The sequence below is a fragment of the Primulina tabacum genome, chromosome 14, assembly GCF_025594145.1.
Source record: "Primulina tabacum isolate GXHZ01 chromosome 14, ASM2559414v2, whole genome shotgun sequence".
Classification (NCBI taxonomy): Eukaryota; Viridiplantae; Streptophyta; class Magnoliopsida; order Lamiales; family Gesneriaceae; genus Primulina; species Primulina tabacum.
In genome coordinates this window covers 28,856,115-28,877,924 of record NC_134563.1, presented here as the reverse complement: position 1 = coordinate 28,877,924, position 21,810 = coordinate 28,856,115, and the positions used below count along the sequence as shown (strand labels likewise).

Here is a 21,810-nt window from a genome sequence, read left to right as displayed (position 1 = left end):
TAAGAGTACCTCTGATGAAAAGAGGGAGTTTGAAAGGTGGGAGAGATCGAATCGCATGTGTATGATGATCATGAAGAGGGCCATTCCAGAAACATTCAGGGCCACAATGTCTAGCGACATTGCTACTGCTAAGGTTTTCCTTCAAGACCTCGAAAAGAGGTTTGCTAAAAGTGAAAAGTCTGAAATTGGTACACTTTTGGCAAGCCTCGTTTCAATGAGGTACAGAGGTAAGGGCAACATCAGGGAGTACATTATGGAAATGTCTCATCTTGCTTCAAGGTTGAAAGCACTGAAGCTTGACCTCTCTGAGGACTTGCTGGTGTATCTGGTTTTGATATCTCTTCCTCCTCAGTTTAACCAGTTCAAGGTGAGCTATAACTATCAGAAAGAGACTTGGTCTCTGAATGAGCTCATCTCGCACTGTGTCCAGGAAGAGGGAAAGGTTGCAGCAAGACAAGACAGAAAGTGCTCATTATGCCTCTACCTCGAAGGTTAAAGGAAAGAAAAGGAAGGATAAAGAAGCTGCGGATACACAGTCTCCGAAGAAACAACAGAAGAATCCTAGTGATTCTCAAAGTTCTGGTTGTTTTTTCTGTGGCAGTGATGGGCATATGAAGAAACAGTGCAGTAATTATCACGCTTGGCGTGCTAAGAAAGGTATGCTTCTGAATATGGTTTGTTCTGAGGTTAATTTAACTTCAGTGCCTAGACACACGTGGTGGATAGATTCTGGTGTAACAACTCACATCAGTGTGTCTGTGCAGGGTTGCCTGGATTGCCGAAAACCAAGTGATGCTGAAAGATTCATCTATGTTGGTGACGGCAACAAAGTTGAAGTTGAGGCAATAGAAAAATTTAGATTATTGTTAAAGACTAGAATATATTTGGATCTTTATGAAACATTTGTTGTGCCGTCTTTTAGACGGAATTTGATTTCCATTTCTGCATTGGACAAATTTGGTTATTCTTGTTCTTTTGGAAATGGAATATTCAGTTTGTTTCTCGATTCAAAATTGGTTGGTTCTGGTTCTTTATCAGGATACGATAATCTTTATTCTTTGGATGTTATTGCTTTATTTAATGAATCCTTGCAAACAAGTAGAGGCACTAAAAAAAATTAACCAGTGAGAATTCAGCTGCGTTATTGCACAAAAGATTGGGTCATATCTCTGAAAAGATAATAAGGAGACTCGTGTCAGACGAAATTCTCGAACCTTTAGATTACACAGATTTTAATATTGTGTTAATTGTATAAAGGGATAACAAACCAACAAAAGGAGATTTGAAGCCAACAGGTGTTCAGGCGTCTTAGAACTTATACATACTGATATTTGTGGACCATTCCCTTCGGCTTCTTGGAATGGTCAACAATATTTTATAACGTTTACAGACGATTTTTCAAGATATGGCTTCATTTATCTCATTCATGAAAAGTCACAGTCATTGGATGTGTTCAAAAACTATAAAGCTGAAGTTGAAAATCAACTTGGCTTAAAGATTAAAAGCGTTAGATCTGACCGTGGTGGTGAATACTATGGTAGATATGACGGTTCAGGTGAACAACGTCCAGGACCTTTTGCTAGATTCCTGGAGGAATGCGGTATCGTCCCACAGTACACTATGCCGGGTTCGCCCACTATGAATGGTGTTGCTGAAAGACGAAACAGAACGCTTAAGGACATGGTGAGGAGTATGATCAGTCATTCTACCTTACCAGAATCACTCTGGGGAGAAGCACTAAAGACCGCAGCATATATCCTTAACAGGGTTCCAACTAAGGCAGCGACCAAAACCCCTTATGAACTTTGGACGGGTAAAAAGCCCAGTCTTAAGCATCTGCACGTTTGGGGATGTCCAGCTGAGGCAAGGCCTTACAAGCCTAATGAAAAGAAACTGGACTCAAGGACGGTTAGTTGTTATTTTATTGGATACTCTGAAAGATCTAGGGGGTACAAGTTTTATGATCCCACGAGTAAGTCGATTTTTGAGTCAGGAAATGCCCGGTTCTTTGAGGATGTTGAGTTTGCATGAGGAGATGAAGTAAGGGATATTGTCTTTGAAGAGGAATATGTAAATATTCCCACAGGTGTCTTGGACATTGATCAGGATCATATTCCTCACTTTGACCAAGACACAATACAGGAAGACAATATTAGAGATCCTCCCATTCCAGATTAACAAACTCAAGCACCTCCAGAACCTATGCCATTAAGGAGATCCACTAGAGAGCGGAGAAATGCATTGCCAGATGATTACATTGTATTTCTTCAAGAACATGAGGCAGACATTGGATTGATGGAGGATGATCCTATTAACTTCCGTCAAGCCATGGAAAGTTTTAACTCTCAAAAGTGGAATGATGCTATGAATGAGGAGATAAAGTCCATGAAGGACAATGACGTATGGGATCTTGTCCCATTGCCTAAAGGTACGAAGCCCATTGGTTGCAAATGGATATTTAAAACCAAGAGGGATTCGAAAGGCAATGTGGAAAGATATAAGGCTCGTCTTGTCGCTAAAGGCTTTACACAGAAAGAAGGCATTGATTATAAAGAGACTTTCTCTCCGGTTTATTCGAAAGACTCTTTAAGGATTATAATGGCTTTGGTGGCGCATTTCGATCTTGAGCTTCATCAGATGGATGTAAAGACTGCGTTTCTAAATGGTGACATTGATGAAACGATTTATATGGTGCAGCCTGAAAATTTTGTGTCCAAAGACACAAATAATATGGTTTGCAAATTAAAGAAATCTATCTATGGGCTCAAGCAGACATCTCGACAATGGTATTTCAAATTTCATCAAGTGATCATCTCGTTTGGTTTTGAGATGAATTTGTTCGATGATTGTGTGTACCATAAGTTCAGTGGGAGTAAGCATATTTTTCTGGCTTTATATGTTGATGACATTCTACTCGCTAGCAACGATATAGAGTTGTTGCATGAAACCAAGAGATTTCTAGCTAAGAATTTTGAGATGAAAGATCTTGGTGATGCATCTTTTGTACTGGGTATTCAGATACATCGGGATCATTCTCGGGGTATTCTTGGATTATCTCAGAAAGGTTATATCGAGAAAGTCCTCAAGCGATACGGGATGCAAGATTGTAAACCAACAGATACCCCTGTGGCTAAGGGAGACAAATTTAGTCTCAAACAATGCCCAAAAAATGATTTTGAGGAAAAAAAATGCAGAAGGTTCCCTATGCATCTGCAGTGGGGAGTCTGATGTATGCTCAGGTTTGTACACGTCCAGATATTGCGTACGTGACAGGAATGTTGGGACGATATTTAAGTAATCCAGGAGTGGAACATTGGAAAGCAGTCAAAAGGGTTTTACGGTACCTACAGAGAACAAAAGATTACATGCTCATATATCGGGGGTTGGATCAGCTTGAGATCATTGGGTATACTGACTTCGATTTTGCTGGATGCCAAGATAGTATGAAATCTACGTCGGGCTACATCTATCTCCTTGCTGGAGGTGCCATTTCCTGGAAGAGTGCTAAACAGTCACTTATAGCTTCTTCCACCATGGCAGCTGAGTTTGTAGCGTGTTATGAGTCATCCAATCATGGAATATGGCTGCAAAATTTTGTCACGGGACTGCGCATTGTTGATGGCATTGAAAAGCCCCTAAAATTACATTGTGACAATAAATCAGCAGTTATGTATTCCAATAACAGGAGCTCGACGAAGTCAAAACATATTGACATCAAGTATCTGGTTGTTAAAGAAAGAATTCAGAGTGGAAAGTTGTCTATTGAGCATATCGGTACAAACTCCATGGTTGCGGATCCGCTTACTAAGGGACTACCACCCAAACAGTTTCATGAGCACACTGTTAGTATGGGTGTTATGTCAATTGAGGAAATCCAGTTTTAGTGGGAGTTTGCTATTTTAAATGCTTTTCAGTTGTAGACATTTTCAGTTACAGTTATGTAAATTTATTTTCTGCAGAAATAAATTTCAAGTTAAGTCACACTCTGATTATGATTTAAAGTTTGATCTCGATAAGGTTAAAGGGAGGACCAGTTGGAAATAGGTATGTTACGGTCACATTGCATGAAATTTCCATGCTACACATCCACTTCATGATCCATGTCATTCAGTTGTGTTGGCATATGTGACCATTGATGGGTCTAGTTACCTTGAGTGTAGTGAAGACTGCTTTGATCCTATGTTGATGTGATTGATGGACCGGATTGGTTATAAATACATTTCGGAATGACAACAATTTTGAGCTCATAAGGTTATTTTCACAAACATAATTATAAAGTTGCACATATAGCCCAAGTGGGAGATTGTTGGATCAATTTATTTATATGAGCTTATATGTGAATAAATTATGTTTTGTGGATTGTCTATTAAGTTAAGCCCAAAATAAAGTGATCAATTAATGTTTCGGGTTATTGGGCTTTAATGTATCTAATGGATTGTGGGCCTTTAATGTGTAGAGACATAAGTGTAATTTCTGTTTTTATGATGGGCTAAAACAGAAATATCAGAAGATATTGATAAACATTATCTATAAATATAGGTCATGGTCCCCAGATCTCGCGTTATCACTTTCACTATTCTCTCCCCCATTAAGAAAATAGTTCTAAAGAGAAACTAAAGGATTCTCTCAAGGAAAGAGCGCGTAGATCTGGAAGATCAAGACACGTTCTGAAGAATTCAGGATTATGGCTTCAGGTACGCTTTCGCTTAAGTTTTCACTCAAATTCTTGATGATTTAACATGATGGATTCTACGGTTTATGGGTTTTCCCCAACAATGCTTAGCTGTTTGGTTCGCATCTTTTCGAATCGATAGGCCTAAAGAATGATATATCCTCTGTACGACCTTGTTTTTGTGTTCCCATTGGTGCGCTTGTCTTCTGCTTAATCCTAAATATATTTGTTTTCTTTTCCTTATATAAAAATAAAGAAATATTCTTGTATCCTTACGATGTTTTGGCATCATTTTGCTTTCTTTTCTGGTTGTGGAGATACTCTGGCGCCAGTATGCATGGCATATCTGGAATATTGTTGATCACTACTATTATCAAAATTTCGTTATACAATTTCAAATGATCAAGTTCCTACTGCATTTACTTTGCTTACTGGGTTTCACTAGATGCTAGTATGACCAGGGCTTGTTCTGGAAAATGTGGGGTTAGTCAGGTCAGGTAGATAATACGTAACTTACAGCTCTGAGTTCATACCCTTTTCTTTATTTGAAAAGCTTCCCCCGATGGAGAATAGGCAGAGTATTGTTTCATTTTCGTGATACTATTTCTTATGTACATTGTTGGGTCTAAATTGGGTGTCTAACCATCTCAGGCCAGCTCTCGTTCTTGAAATGTTCTTGAAACTCACTGCAGATAGTTTGATAATCTTTTTGTTCTAAACTCATATGCCTAATACTCCTTGGTCTGTTGCAAAGGCGCCAAAAATTCAACGAGTCCATGGTGGAAAATTATCTAGGGCCCCCTCTGGAGTTCCTCAGCAATCGCCAAGTAGTGAGTGGGACAGCATCATCAAATTCCTGGATTCACTTATGGGCCGTTTACGTGGAAATCATGTCAGCTTACTTTTCTGTATCCATGATATTCCGTTATCTACTGTATTTGGTTTTTAAGTTTGTTAATGGACTGACTCCTTGAATTTCAGGTTCCCACTTTTTTCATCCGGAAGCTCACTACACAAGTGTTCTCCATCAATATACAATTGTTTAATAGGTATGATTTATGATTTCAAGTACTTAAATATTACTTCATACTAATCAGATGATATAACTCAACTTATTTGCAGTCTTCTACTTCGGCGAGAATGCTGCACATTTTCCAATGGTGAATATGTCAAATCTGGTTTGGCTGAATTAGAAAAATGGATAGTTAATGTTACAGAGGAGGTATTTTGTAGTTATTTTTAGTTTGCTTGCGTTTTCCTGTACAGATTGGGCATTCTTAAGCATTTTCATCTTCAGTTTGCAGGAACCTCTTGGCGTGAGCTAAATTACATTAGACAAGCTGTTGGATTTCTGGTACATCAAATGCTGCTTTATTCTTCTTTTATCCTATTGAATCTTTTCATGCGCAGTTACACAATATTTATAGTTCTGACTATCCAGCTAGGTAATAGATCAAAAGAGGAAAAAATCTTTAGATGAGATAAAACAGGATCTCTGCCCGGTATAACCTTTGTTAAACAGTTACATTTACAGTTATGCACCTTTCAATTAATTCTCTTGGTATGCAGAATGTCATCAGTTTGTCTCATCATTATTCGGTACTGAATAATTTTTGCAGAAGCTAACTGTTAGGCAAATCTATCGAATAAGTACAATGTACTGGGATGATAAATATGGGACTCAAAGTGTGTCAGCTGAGGCAAATGGTTTAGCCAATTGCTTAGTGGCAGTTGAATACTTTGCTGGATTGTGATTAAAATAACATCTTTATCCTTGTTTTTGTTTGGCAGGTTGTGTGTCACGCCCCGAGACTCGGGATTGACACTGGCGTTGTTTAACAATCACACAATCGAAACAACAAGCCTTTGTAGTATAGTGTAAACCGAAACCAGTTTATAAATCATAATTTCAAAGAAATAACTATTGTCTTTACAATAACGAAATCTCAAAAACGACAGAGTTTGATTGCGGAAACGTAAAACTAAATTAAAAGTTCAACCTAATCTAAAATCTTGAAGTCTCTCAATTCACCAGCCCCAAAAATGGTCCGATTCCTCCTCCTCGATTTCCTCCTCGGATTTCTCTGGGACAGGTTGTAAGGGGGGTGAGTATTTTGGGAAATACTCAGCAAGCGGGGATATCGAACACAACATAAAAATTTTCCAAAATTTTCGAAAATAACGTATACATACATTATGCTTTTCATAACCGTAACATCATATCATAACATAACGACACTGCGATTTTTCACCTTTTAACGGTTTACTGACGTCAGTCCCTAAGTTTTAATCTTCTAAGGGGGCGAGGCCATAAAACGGTTCTATCCCACCGTTAAGGGCCATATGTTGGAATTCCACCCATTTTCAGGGAGTCCTCACAGTGCCAAACATAACGTACCAAAATTTCATAAAAACGTATAGACAGGAGACGGTGCTCGACCGAATTTTTATTACTGTTCTTTTATAAAAAAAAAACCGAAAAACATGTATGAACAAACCGAAATTTTAAGTTTAAAAACAAGCCCACTTACAGTGTTTGAATGCTAAAAAAAACGTGGGTGCTTGGCTTCGGGATTTAGGTCGCTTCTCGCTCCACGTCCGGGCAGCGCTTCGGCTCGATTTTTAGGCTAACTTCGGGACGATTTTCGGGCAGAGCTTCGGCTAGGGGAGCTGCTGAATTTCGAGAATTTCAGCAAAGGAAATTTCGAAAATCTTGTGTAGGGAATAATGCTAGGCTTTGATGTGGTATTTGTAGGGGAGGAGTATGGGACTAAGTATGGCATCTAAATCATGCTAAAAATTGCCTCAATCTTACAATATTGACTCCAAATCTCCTTGCTTATTTTCGAAATTCAGCTACCTATGTGGTGAGATTTATCCCTTGATTTCCTTGTCCTCCCTTGGTTCGAAAATTAGGTTGCTAGGTGGGAAGGATTTTGAGCAATCTTGGATGATTTGCTTCCAACTAATCAAGTATCTAACCATCACAATAAATTGGCATGTAATATGGTTGGATTTTCGAAAATTCCTAGCAAAATCATGTCTTAATTCTTTTAATTTGTATGATACTCAAATCTTGCAAGACTCCCTTCCAAATTTTCGAAATTGCATGCCTTAATATGAATATTGTTGACTTGATAATTAAGATTTTCAATAATAAAATCTCCAATACAAGGATTTCCAATATATTTCTCACTTAATACCATAATCCAAGATCCTAAGCTCTTCAATCTCCCTACACATGATTAATTAACAAGTTTGAAGAAATTTTCGGTTCTCACATCCCTCCCTCCTTAAGAGAAGTTTCGTCCTCGAAACTGGAGTTGGCTTGGTCTCCAAGTAGGTAGGGATATTCCTTTCGCATCTTTTCTTCAACTTCCCAACTTGCTTCTCGCTCTGTGTGGTTGGACCACTGTACCTTGACGTAGGGAATAATACGTCGTCTAAGGACTTGTTCCTTGGTGTCCACGATTCTAATGGGGACTTCTTCGTATTTCAGTTATTCTCCCAAGTTTCCTTCAATTAAAAGTGGTTCTACCTCCAACACGTGACTTGGGTATGGAATGTACCTTCTTAGTTGGGACACGTGGAAACGTTTTGCTTACTTTTTCCAGGATTTCGAAGGGTCCAACATACCGAGGATTCAGTTTCCCTGCCTTACTGAATCGGACAACCCCTCTCATAGGCGAGACTTTCACATAAGCCTTCTCGCCCACGGTGAACTCTACGGGCTTTCTTTTAAGATCTGCCTAGCTTTTCTGTCGATCTTGAGCTGTCTTGAGCTTTTCTCGGACAATTTTAACCTTATTCACTGTCATCTGTACTAGCTTGGGTCCCACCACGGCTTTCTCTCCCACTTCATCCCAGTAAAGTGGTGACCGACATTTCCTTCCATAAAGGGCTTCGTATGGAGCCATTCCAATGCTGCTGTGGTAGCTGTTGTTGTACGCAAACTCAATTAAGGGTAAATGAGTGCTACAGTTGCTGCTGATTTCAAGGGCGCACGCTCGCAGCATATCTTCTAATGTCTGTATGGTTCTCTCAGTTTGCCCAACGATCTGAGGATGATAGGCCGTACTAAGGGTCACTTTTGTTCCCATGGCCTCTTGAAAGCTCTTCCAAAATCGCGAAACGAACCTCGGATCTCTATCAGATAGGATGCTCACTGGCACTCCATGCAGTCTCACAATGTTGTCCATGTATAGTGAAGCCAACTTGTCGAGATTGTAATTCATGCGGACGGGTAGGAAGTGTGCGGTCTTCGTGAGTCTGTCCACGATCACCCATATACCGTCGTGGCTCAGCCTAGACTTTGGCAACCATACCACAAAGTCCATGGAAATATGCTCCCACTTCCATTCGGGAATTTCCAGAGGTTGCAATAATCCTCCAGGTCGCTGGTGTTCTGCTTTGACCTGCTGGCATACCTGACATCTGGAGACGAATTCAGCTACATCTCTTTTCATGCCATTCCACCAGAAACTATTCTTGAGGTCCCTGTACATTTTCGTACTGCCTGGATGGACTGAGAATTTTGACTTATGCGCCTCTGTCGTTATCTCTTGCCGAAGGTTATCACTGTCGGGCACACACAGTCTTTCTTTCATCCATAGAATCCCCTTGTCATCAATCTGATGATCCTGAGACTTCCCTTCTCTGACTTGCTTCTTTAGTTTAGTCAGTACCTGGTCTCTATCTTGGTTTAACTTGACGGTCTCCTGCAGACATGGCTGAGCCGAGAGAGAAGCTAGAGTTACCTTGCCTGGGCCCTTCCGACTTAGCGCATCAGCCACTTTGTTTGCTTTACCCGGATGGTAGCTTATGGTCAAGTCATAGTCCTTCAGAAGTTCGATCCATCGCCTTTGCCTCATATTAAGTTATTTTTGGGTGAACAGGTACCTGAGGCTCTGATGGTCTATGAAGATTTCACATTTGGAACCATAGAGGTAATGTCTCCAAATCTTTAAGGCGAAGACAACCGCTGCTAGTTCCAGATCATGAGTAGGGTAGTTCTGCTCGTGCGGTTTCAACTGCCTTGACGCGTAGGCGATCACTCTTCCTTCTTGCATTAGTATGCATCCTAGACCGTCCTTAGAGGCGTCACTGTAAATAGTGAAATCTTTATTCTCCACGAGCAGGATCAACACTGTCGTGGATGCGAGTTTCTCGAATGCCTTTAAGGTAATGTTGGATCTCTCCAAATGTGGATAAACAAACCACTGTTTATAAACAGGATTTATCTCTGGATCTTTTAATCGATTTTCAAGTTCTTCAATTTGAGTTTTGATTAATTTAATTTTCTTTTTTAAGATTTTCAAATAATTTGCAGACGGCATGATATAATCAAATGGAGGATCATAAATATAATCATATGACATAAACTGACATAAATCTTGATGAAATGATGAAACTAGAAACTGAAGTACTTGGAGAAAACTTCGGAACTCTTATTATCAGAGAGAGTAGTATAGAATATTTTGGTGTGTGGATCACAAAGGGAGTCCACTCCTTAAATAGAGCAATTCCACTACTAGCTACAGTACAATCACTTATAAAAACTTGCCACATAAAAGTAAAAATTACAAACTTTAATAATACACAACAATAATGCATGACTTTTAGTCGAGACATAGTTCACAAAGCTCGTGACTTCCAGCTCACACATCCACCGTCTCATGCATTCAATAATGCAAATATGTCTTCACCCTCGTATGGGTCCTGAGCATCTTGTAGATCATCTTGATCGGTCATCTGTGTATCGTCTTCCATTTTTTCCTTTCCTTTTGAGGAGGTTGATTCTTGAGTGGATAAATTTGATTTTTCACCAAAAACTTCTGTAAACATAGAAGTAATGGTATCCTTGTCCAAATGTTGAAAAAGTTCTTTTAACAATATGGTTTGTGTTGGGGTGTCATGATTCAAATTCTTCATAGTTTCTCTGTCAACTCCCAAAGCTATTACTCCCTGTCGATCATAAACTTTGCCTTCTGCAAAGAAGTCTTCTTTTCCCCACCATTTTATAAGAATTTTCCTAATTAATACAGTAGGGGCAAATTTAATTTCAAACTTTTCTTTAGCCAGGTCTTGCAGTCCATATTCCCATCGAATAATCCATGGAACATTATAATTAATGGCAAATTGAATTATGGCTGTTAAACCATCGAACTGGGTATTGGCATTTTGGAACTTAATCCATATGTTCTTAACATTTCTTGGAAGGATCGAGGGCATTACCCCCCATGAAAAGAAAAAAGTTTTGAACCATGTGGGTATGAATTGATGAATATCATCTAATTGGAATTTCATCCACCAAGAGTGTTTTCTTTGAGAATTCTCATATAATACAATTGTATCCCAAGCCATGATATAATCATGATAATTAAACATATTAGGCATTGCCTGAAAAGTATTTAATTGTCTGGCTTGACTAAGGGGTAAACCCCAATTAGCCGCTGGGATAATCTTTTTTATTATCATTTTAGAAAATGCATAATCGCGATTTCGATCCATATGTTGAATTTCAACTGATCCAGTTTATATTAAAATTGTTTCAAAGTAGTCTCTGGTTTTTCTGCCCAATATGGGTTGTAAATCTTTAATTAAATAGCTTTGAGCTATATGGATAGGTGATAGACCTTTAAGGTCTTTATCAACAGGACAACAGTTAAGGCATCCCGAAATTAAATAGGGATATTTTAATTCTTCTTTTGATCCCTTTAAGGCAAATATGACATTATTATAATAATGTATTTCATATGCAGTAGGATCTTCTGCGAATTCTTTAATTGGATCAAATTTTTCTTCTTCTGTTGTAGCCATATTAGACTGAGGAATAGTGGCATCTCTTTTAAAAGGTGGTTTATTCATCGGCTTCTTCCCGGTGGCTGGTCTTTTTAAGACTGTCTTCTAAGGCTGATCCCTGCAAGAATTCTCTAGTTAGAAAGTCTGGTAAAAAATTAGATTTTCCAGATATATGTTCAATGTCAAAATCAAAACAAGCTAATATGGCTTGCCATCTAGCAAATATTTGTTTAGATGCTATAACTTTAACATCTTTTAAAAGAATATCTTTGGCAGATTTGCAATCAACTCTTAATAAAAATTTCTTATTTAAGAGATCACTTTCGAATTTCGTAATACATTTAACAATTGAAAGAATTTCTTTCTTTATTGTAGAATAATTTTTCTGTGTATTATTCCAGGTTCCAGAAGTATATCTGACAAGAATTTCTTTAGATGTATTATCTATTTTTTGTTTAAGTATTCCTCCATATCCAATATCAGAGGCGTCTGTTTCAGCTATTTTAAATGCTTCAGGATTAGCAATAGATAAACAAGGGAGTTCTTTAACTCTTTCTTTTATTTTTTGTATTGCCAAAGTATGACTATTAGTCCATGGTTGAGGATAATGTTCCCTGGATTATTCGATGGGAATATGGACTGCAAGACCTGGCTAAAGAAAAGTTTGAAATTAAATTTGCCCCTACTGTATTAATTAGGAAAATTCTTATAAAATGGTGGGGAAAAGAAGACTTCTTTGCAGAAGGCAAAATTTATGATCGACAGGGAGTAATAGCTTTGGGAGTTGACAGAGAAACTATGAAGAATTTGAATCATGACACCCCAACACAAACCACATTGTTAAAAGAACTTTTTCAACATTTGGACAAGGATACCATTACTTCTATGTTTACAGAAGTTTTTGGTGAAAAATCAAATTTATCCACTCAAGAATCAACCTTCTTAAAAGGAAAGGAAAAAATAGAAGACGATACACAGATGACCGATCAAGATGATCTACAAGATGCTCAGGACCCATACGAGGGTGAAGACATATTTGCATTATTGAATGCATGAGACGGTGGATGTGTGAGCTGGAAGTCACGAGCTTTGTGAACTATGTCTCGACTAAAAGTCATGCATTATTGTTGTGTTTTATTAAAGTTTGTAATTTTTACTTTTATGTGGCAAGTTTTTATTCGTGATTGTACTGTAGCTAGTAGTGGAATTGCTCTATTTAAGGAGTGGACTCCCTTTGTGATCCACACACCAAAATATTCTCTACTACTCTCTCTGATAATAAGAGTTCCGAAGTTTTCTCCAAGTACTTCAGTTTCTAGTTTCATCAATTCATCAAGATTTATGTAAGTTTATGTCATATGATTATATTTATGATCCTCCATTTGATTATATCATGCCGTCTGCAAATTATTTGAAAATCTTAAAAAAGAAAATTAAATTAATCAAAACTCAAATTGAAGAACTTGAAAATCGATTAAAAGATCCAAAGATAAATCCTGTTTATAAACAGTGGTTTGTTTATCCACATTTGGAGAGATCCAACATTACCTTAAAGGCATTCGAGAAGCAGAGCTCACAGCTTGCTGCGTAAAGCTGAAGATTACCTTTATTAAGGTTTTTTGTGATTTTTGTTGTTGTAATAGTGGTATCAGAGCCATTTTATCTGAAGAAAATCTTCAAAAAGTTGTTTTATTCTTGTAAAATATCATATTCTTTTATCTTATTAAGGAAGACTGTAGCTCTACAAGTCGGGTTCCATAATGGGGTAAATCCTTGACCGTATCTACTAAATTCCTGAATTGATAAAATAATACGATCTTTTAACAAGAATAAATCTTCAAGTAGTAATACTAAAAATAAAGAATTAATTATTTCCGAAAATTTCGAGAAAAATATTCAAAACTGGAAATTACCAGTATCTTCTAATACGAAGATATATAGATCTAAAGGATTTAATTTTAAATCTGACTATATTATAAAAACTATTGAAGAAGCTATTCCTCTAAAAGGAGGTTATGATTCTTTTAGTCTGTTATCTCAAAATCTCATAAATATTCATATGAAATCTTATAGATTTATGCATCTGGGTATGATTCAAGTAGGCTTAAAACCACTCACCAGATTAGGTTTAAATACTTCGGCTTTAATCCTAGTACGGGATCAAAGGCATAACAAATTTGAAGATTCCTTATTAGGAATTGTAGAGTCTTCATTATGTGAAGGACCTATAAATTTTAGGTGTTTTCCTAATTTTCGATCTCCCTTTCTGATCCAAATATCATGAAAGCCCTCACATTAAATATAAAAACTGAAGGATTCGATATGATAGATGGTACAGAAAATGTTGTTTTATTATATAGAATTTGTTATAAAGTTATGAATTCGACAATCTCTAATTTTAGAATTAATACTAATCAAATTAGTTCTAAAAGAGGTGAAACTACTCTCTTTATTACTGATATTAATAAAAGTAATATTATGATTCCCAAAACAATAAATTAGAATCAATTCACTTTACCAGAAATCTGGAAGATGAAGAATATTGCTACTACTATTAAAGAAGAATCTAGAAAACTAGAAAGTATAGTTCAATATGTAGATGGTGATGTTGAAATAAAATTCTCATCCCAAAGACATTTAAGAATTAAACTCCCAGAAGAAAGTAGAAATTCTACTTCTTCTATATCTGATTTTGAAAAATTCAGTATATCTGGTCTTCAAAAGACTAAGGATAATATATCTCAACTAGAATATAAGGTTGATCTTCCTGAATCTAGCACTTCTCGTTTTCAAAGAAGTTATTCTGTTAATAATAGAAAATCAGATTCTTCTACTTTTTCTGATATGGGTTATAATATGGTTATTAATAATAACAATTCTATTCAAAAAAGTTTAGAAAAGATTAAAAATCTAAATAAGAAAAAATGGTTTTTAAGTTGTTTAAATTCAAAACAACAAAATCTATATTTTTCAAGATATACAGAATAGGTTGAAGAAACTAAATTAAATTTGGATTTCTTCAAATGGATGGAAAAATTATATTTTCCAGCTAGAAATAAAATATTTCCAAATTTTAAAGATGGGTCTTTTATAAATACTCTTGAATCAACATATAAATTATATGTTCATGAAACAGGAGAAGAATCCTTTGAGATTCATCCTCCATTTACTACTCTACAAATTAAAAAGGGCAACAAAAAAATATTTGCTGCTCCTATAAAATCCGAGTTAGGAAATGGTAATTTTGACCATATAATTCAGCAAAATAATTTTACCAATTTAACTTTACATTATTTAAGAAATCAAACTACAAGAATAGAAGAGATTTTATCTAAATCTAAACAAGAAATTTCTTGTGGAGAAAGTTCAAAAATTTTGATGATAAAACCTCCTCCTAATCTTAAACAAGAAAAATTTCTTTTAAGTTCTAAAAAAGACGAAAATTTTATGGAAGGTCTAATAGACAGATTACAAAAAATAAATATAAAAGAAAAGGGTTCTATTTCGGTTATTACCAAAGATGAACAACTTGAAAATTCTTCAAGTTCTTCTGAAAATGAAATGCAGATTAATTAAATGCATAAAGTATCAATTGTAAAACCTTTTTATAAAAAGGCAACACCTATTGATCTTCAAATTGAAGAAAAGAAAGATTATGTTCAATTTAACGGTGAGGCTATTACTAAATGGAACATAGATGGTAAATCTGAATATCAGATTAAAACTGTTATTAAACAAATGTTAATATACTCTTCTGCCGCAAAAATAAAAGGTAATAATGATAGGCAAATTGATCAAGCCATTATTACTGGTTTTACTGGCCAACTTCAAGGTTGGTGGGATTTTTATCTCTCAAAAGAAGCAAAAAATAAAATTATTAACTCTTCTATAATTGATCTTAATGGACGAGAAGAGTCTGATGCAGTTAATAAACTGATTTATACCATTCTATCTAATTTTATTGGAGCTAATGAACTTTAATTAGATAGATCTCAAGAACAATTAATGAATTTGAGATGTTCAACACTATCTGAATTTAGATGGTATAAAGATGTGTTTATGACAAAGGTCTTAACTAGAAATGATTGCAATGCAAATTTCTGGAAAGAAAAATTTATTTCTGGACTTCCAGTTCTTTTTTGCTGAAAGAGTTAAATATAGATTAAAATCTAAATCTCCAACAAACTCTATAGATTGGAGTATTCTTACTTATGGAGATTTATCTGCAGAAATAACTGCAGAAGAAATAACTCTTTGTAATGATATCAGGCTAAAAAGGCAGCTTGATATGCAAAAAGAAGAAAATCGAAATATTATTGGTGATTTTTGTGAGCAAATAGGCTTTCAACCAATACAATATCCTAAAAGAGATAAGAAAAGAAAAAGATTTCCTTTTAAAAGAAAGAAACATTATCTAAAAGATAAAGAAAAATCTAAAAAATATTCAAAGAAAAGATTTAAAAAACCTATAAAAAATGATTCTACTAAAGTTCCAGTATGCTGGAAATGTGGAAAAATTGGACATAAGGCTAATAAGTGTTATGTCAAGAAAAAGATTAATAATCTTAATATAAATAATTATTTAAAAGAATCATTAATAAATATTCTTCTTAATAACGAAGAAAATCTAAAACAAAAAGATTTTTATATCAATATTATTGATAATGAATTCTCGGAATATTCTAACAATAGCTCAGATAATGATTTTGAAATATCAGAAGAAAAAATCTGTGAACCAGATTGTGATTGTGATACATGTCTCATAAATTTTATGGGATTAGAGATAAATGTTATATCAAATGAAGAAACTTTCATTTTAGATCTTATAGAGCAAATAAAAGACCCTATAGAAAAAAGAAAAGCTATAGAACATTATTTAAATATGGCAAATCATAAGCCAATTAAACTTGTACAAAATACTATACAAGAAAATGAATTATATTCTTATAATAAAATATTAGAAAAGGCTAAACAAAAAGAAAAAGAACCTACAATATCCGAATTAAAAGGAGAAATAGATCAGATAAAATCTGAGATCAAATATTTAAAAGAAAGAGTAAATACTCTTAGTATTAATAATAATCATATTTGGGAAAAAGATTTCACTTCTGATGAAGAAGAAGAAGAAATTTTATCCAAATATGACAATAATAATGAAATAAATCAAATGATTTGGATCAATAAAATTGATCAGATTATTTCTCAAAAATGGTACTCAAAAGTAATATTAATTATTAATAAAAAATTTAAAATTACGATTGAAGCATTATTAGATACAGGAGCTGATGTAAATTGAATCAGTGAAGGAATTGTTCCTTCTAAATATTATAAAAAGACCACTCAGTTCATAACAGCTACTAATAAGCAACCTCTCATAGTAAATTACAAATTGTCCGATGTGGCAATATGTAATTCTGGAGTTTGTTTAAATAGTACTTTTATTATTATTAAAAATACATGTACTCCTGTTATTTTAGGAACACCATTTTTCCAAATGTTGTTTCCCATTAATAAAATTAATGAAAAAGGGTTATATACCAACATCAAAGGAAATGATTTATTTTTCCCATTTACAACAATACCAGTTTCAAAATCTATCAATATTTTGCAAAAAATTGTGACTAATAAAGAAAATTTTGTTACTTCATTAAGAGATGAAGTTCTTTTTAAAAATATTAAAGAAAAAATAAATTCTGATAAAATCCAAGAAAAAATAAAAATTATTTCAGAAACCATATCTAAAGAGATATGTGCAGATGTTCCTAATGCCTTTTGGAATAGGAAAAAACATCAAGTTAGTCTTCCTTATACAGATGAATTTTTTGAGGATAAAATTCCTACAAAAGTCAGGCCTATTGCAATGGGGCCTAAACTTTTAAATTATTGCAAAGAAGAAATTGATAGTCTCCTTAAAAAAGAACTAATTAGACCAAGTAATAGTCCTTGGAGTTATCCAGCTTTCTATGTAGAAAATGCAGCTGAAATAGAAAGAGGAGCTCCTAGACTTGTTATTAATTATAAACCGCTTAATAAAGCATTAAAATGGATAAAACATCCATTACCAAATAAAAGAGATCTATTAAATATATTATTTAAAGGAAAAATATTCTCTTCATTCGATTTAAAATCAGGATTTTATCAAATTCTTTTAAAAGAAGAATATAAATACAAAACAGCTTTTACTGTACCATTTGGACATTATGAATAGAATGTAATGTCATTTGGATTAAAAAATGCTCCAATGGAATTTCAAAATATAATGAATGAAATTTATAATTCATATATTGATTATATCATAGTTTACATAGATGATGTTTTTATTTATTCTGATAATATTGATCAGCATTTTAAACATCTTAATATTTTTATTCAAGTTACTAAAAAAGCTGGATTAACGGTAAATCAAAAAAAAGTAAAACTTTTTCAAACTAAGATAAAATTTTTAGGACATTATATAGAAAATGGAATAATGATTCCTATTGAAAGAGCAATTGTTTTTGCTGATAAATTTCCAGATAAAATCACTGATGTAAATCAACTACAGAGATTTCTTGGAAGTCTTAACTATATAGGAGATTTTTATAAAGATCTCGCACAAGATTGTAAATTATTATTTCAAAGGTTAAAGAAAAATCCTCAACCATGGACTAATAGTCATACTTTGGCAATACAAAAAATAAAAGAAAGAGTTAAAGAACTCCCTTGTTTATCTATTGCTAATCCTGAAGCATTTAAAATAGTTGAAACAGACGCCTCTGATATTGGATATGGAGGAATACTTAAACAAAAAATAGATAATACATCTAAAGAAATTCTTGTCAGATATACTTCTGGAACCTGGAATAATACACAGAAAAATTATTCTACAATAAAGAAAGAAATTCTTTCAATTGTTAAATATATTACGAAATTCGAAAGTGATCTCTTAAATAAGAAATTTTTATTAAGAGTTGATTGCAAATCTGCCAAAGATATTCTTTAAAAGATGTTAAAGTTATAGCATCTAAACAAATATTTGCTAGATGGCAAGCCATATTAGCTTGTTTTGATTTTGACATTGAACATATATCTGGAAAATCTAATTCTTTACCAGACTTTCTAACTAGAGAATTCTTGCAGGGATCAGCCTTGGAAGACAGTCTTAAAAAGACTAGCCACCGGGAAGAAGCCGATGAATAAACCACCTTTTAAAAGAGGTGCCACTATTCATCAGTCTAATATGGCTACCACAGAAGAAGAAAAATTTGATCCAATTAAAGAATTCGCAGAAGATTTTACTGCATATGAAATACATCATTATAATAATGTCATATTTGCCTTAAAGGGATCAAAAGAAGAATTAAAATATCCCTATTTAATTTCAGGATGCCCTAACTATTGTCCTGTTGATAAAGACCTTAAAGGTCTATCACCTATCCATATAGCTCAAAGCTATTTAATTAAAGATTTACAACCCATATTGGGCAAAAAACCAGAGACTACTTTGAAACAATTTTAGTAGAAACTGGATCAGTTGAAATTCAACATATGGATCGAAATCGCGATTATGCATTTTCTAAAATGATAATAAAAAAGATTATCCCAGCGGCTAATTGGGGTTTACCCCTTAGTCAAGCCAGACAATTAAATACTTTTCAGGCAATGCCTAATATGTTTAATTATCATGATTATATCATGGCTTGGGATACAATTATATTATATGAGAATTCTCAAAGAAAACACTCTTGGTGGATGAAATTCCAATTAGATGATATTCATCAATTCATAAAAGTTTGAAATTAAATTTGCCCCTACTGTATTAATTAGGAAAATTCTTATAAAATGGTGGGGAAAAGAAGACTTCTTTGCAGAAGGCAAAGTTTATGATCGACAGGGAGTAATAGCTTTGGGAGTTGACAGAGAAACTATGAAGAATTTGAATCATGACACCCCAACACAAACCATATTGTTAAAAGAACTTTTTCAACATTTGGACAAGGATACCATTACTTCTATGTTTACAGAAGTTTTTGGTGAAAAATCAAATTTATCCACTCAAGAATCAACCTCCTCAAAAGGAAAGGAAAAAATGGAAGACGATACACAGATGACCGATCAAGATGATCTACAAGATGCTCAGGACCCATACGAGGGTGAAGACATATTTGCATTATTGAATGCATGAGACGGTGGATGTGTGAGCTGGAAGTCACGAGCTTTGTGAACTATGTCTCGACTAAAAGTCATGCATTATTGTTGTGTATTATTAAAGTTTGTAATTTTTACTTTTATGTGGCAAGTTTTTATTCGTGATTGTACTGTAGCTAGTAGTGGAATTGCTTTATTTAAGGAGTGGACTCCCTTTGTGATCCACACACCAAAATATTCTCTACTACTCTCTCTGATAATAAGAGTTCCGAAGTTTTCTCCAAGTACTTCAGTTTCTAGTTTCATCAATTCATCAAGATTTATGTAAGTTTATGTCATATGATTATATTTATGATCCTCCATTTGATTATATCATGCCATCTGCAAATTATTTGAAAATCTTAAAAAAGAAAATTAAATTAATCAAAACTCAAATTGAAGAACTTGAAAATCGATTAAAAGATCCAGAGATAAATCCTGTTTATAAACAGTGGTTTGTTTATCCACATTTGGAGAGATCCAACATTACCTTAAAGGCATTCGAGAAGCAGAGCTCACAGCTTGCTGCGTAAAGCTGAAGATTACCTTTATTAAGGTTTTTTGTGATTTTTGTTGTTGTAATAGTGGTATCAGAGCCATTTTATCTGAAGAAAATCTTCAATAAAGTTGTTTTATTCTTGTAAAATATCATATTCTTTTATCTTATTAAGGAAGACTGTAGCTCTACAAGTCGGGTTCCATAATGGGGTAAATCCTTGACCGTATCTACTAAATTCCTGAATGGATAAAATAATACGATCTTTTAACAAGAATAAATCTTCAAGTAGTAATACTAAAAATAAAGAATTAATTATTTCCGAAAATTTCGAGAAAAATATTCAAAACTGGAAATTACCAGTATCTTCTAATACGAAGATATATAGATCTAAAGGATTTAATTTTAAATCTGACTATATTATAAAAACTATTGAAGAAGCTATTCCTCTAAAAGGAGGTTATGATTCTTTTAGTCTGTTATCTCAAAATCTCATAAATATTCATATGAAATCTTATAGATTTATGCATCTGGGTATGATTCAAGTAGGCTTAAAACCACTCATCAGATTAGGTTTAAATACTTCGGCTTTAATCCTAGTACGGGATCAAAGGCATAACAAATTTGAAGATTCCTTATTAGGAATTGTAGAGTCTTCATTATGTGAAGGACCTATAAATTTTAGTTGTTTCCCTAATTTTCCGATCTCCCTTTCTGATCCAAATATCATGAAAGCCCTCACATTAAATATAAAAACTGAAGGCTTCGATATGATAGATGGTACAGAAAATGTTGTTTTATTATATAGAATTTGTTATAAAGTTATGAATTCGACAATCTCTAATTTTAGAATTAATACTAATCAAATTAGTTCTAAAAGAGGTGAAACTACTCTCTTTATTACTGATATTAATAAAAGTAATATTATGATTCCCAAAACAATAAATTGGAATCAAAAGCTTCTGATGTCGGTGGCGTTCTTCGGTTTTGGCCACTCTGTAATTGCATCTACTTTCCTTGGATCCACTGACACTCTTTCTTTCGATATCACGTGTCCTAGAAATGACACATTCCTTAGCCAGAATTCACACTTGCTAAACTTGGCATATAGCTTATTCTCTCTTAAAGTTTGCAGAGCAAGGTGAAGGTGCTCTTCGTGGCTCATCTTATCGGGGAAATAGACGAGGATGTCGTCGATGAATACCACTATAAACTGATCCAAGAATGGCTTGAATACTCTGTTCATCAGGTCCGTGAATGCTGCCGGTGCGTTAATATGACCAAAAGGCATCACTGTGAATTCATAATGTCCATATCTGGTTCGAAAGGCTGTTTTGGGATATCTTCAGCTTAACTTTCAACTGGTGGTATCCTGTCCTCATATCCAGTTTAGAAAAGACGGCGGCTCCTTTAAGCTGATCAAACAAATCGTCTATCCGAGGTAGAGGGTATTTGTTCTTGATTGTGATCTTGTTCAGTTCTCTATAATCGATGCACAATCTCATAATTCCGTCTTTCTTCTTCACGAAGAGTACTGGAGCTCCCCATGGGGACACACTCGGTCGAATTTGCCTCTTATCTAGGAATTCTTGGAGTTGTTCTTTTAGCTCCTTGAGTTTGGCTGGTGCCATTCTGTAAGGTACTTTAGAGATTGGTGCAGCATCGGGAACCAGAT

At 34.5% G+C, this 21,810-nt stretch overlaps 1 protein-coding gene across 1 annotated transcript in view; it reads left to right on the top strand.

Annotated features, from left to right (window-relative positions):
* The window catches only part of LOC142524597 (myosin-15-like), a 40,675-nt gene that overhangs the window by 13,455 nt on the left and 5,410 nt on the right, over positions 1–21,810 (top strand). The window contains exons 11-16 of the mRNA XM_075628631.1: positions 5,427–5,564; positions 5,654–5,721; positions 5,795–5,894; positions 5,970–6,026; positions 6,118–6,174; positions 6,292–6,373. Coding sequence (XP_075484746.1) covers positions 5,427–5,564; positions 5,654–5,721; positions 5,795–5,894; positions 5,970–6,026; positions 6,118–6,174; positions 6,292–6,373 — 502 coding nt within the window. The remainder of the gene's footprint in view (positions 1–5,426; positions 5,565–5,653; positions 5,722–5,794; positions 5,895–5,969; positions 6,027–6,117; positions 6,175–6,291; positions 6,374–21,810) is intronic.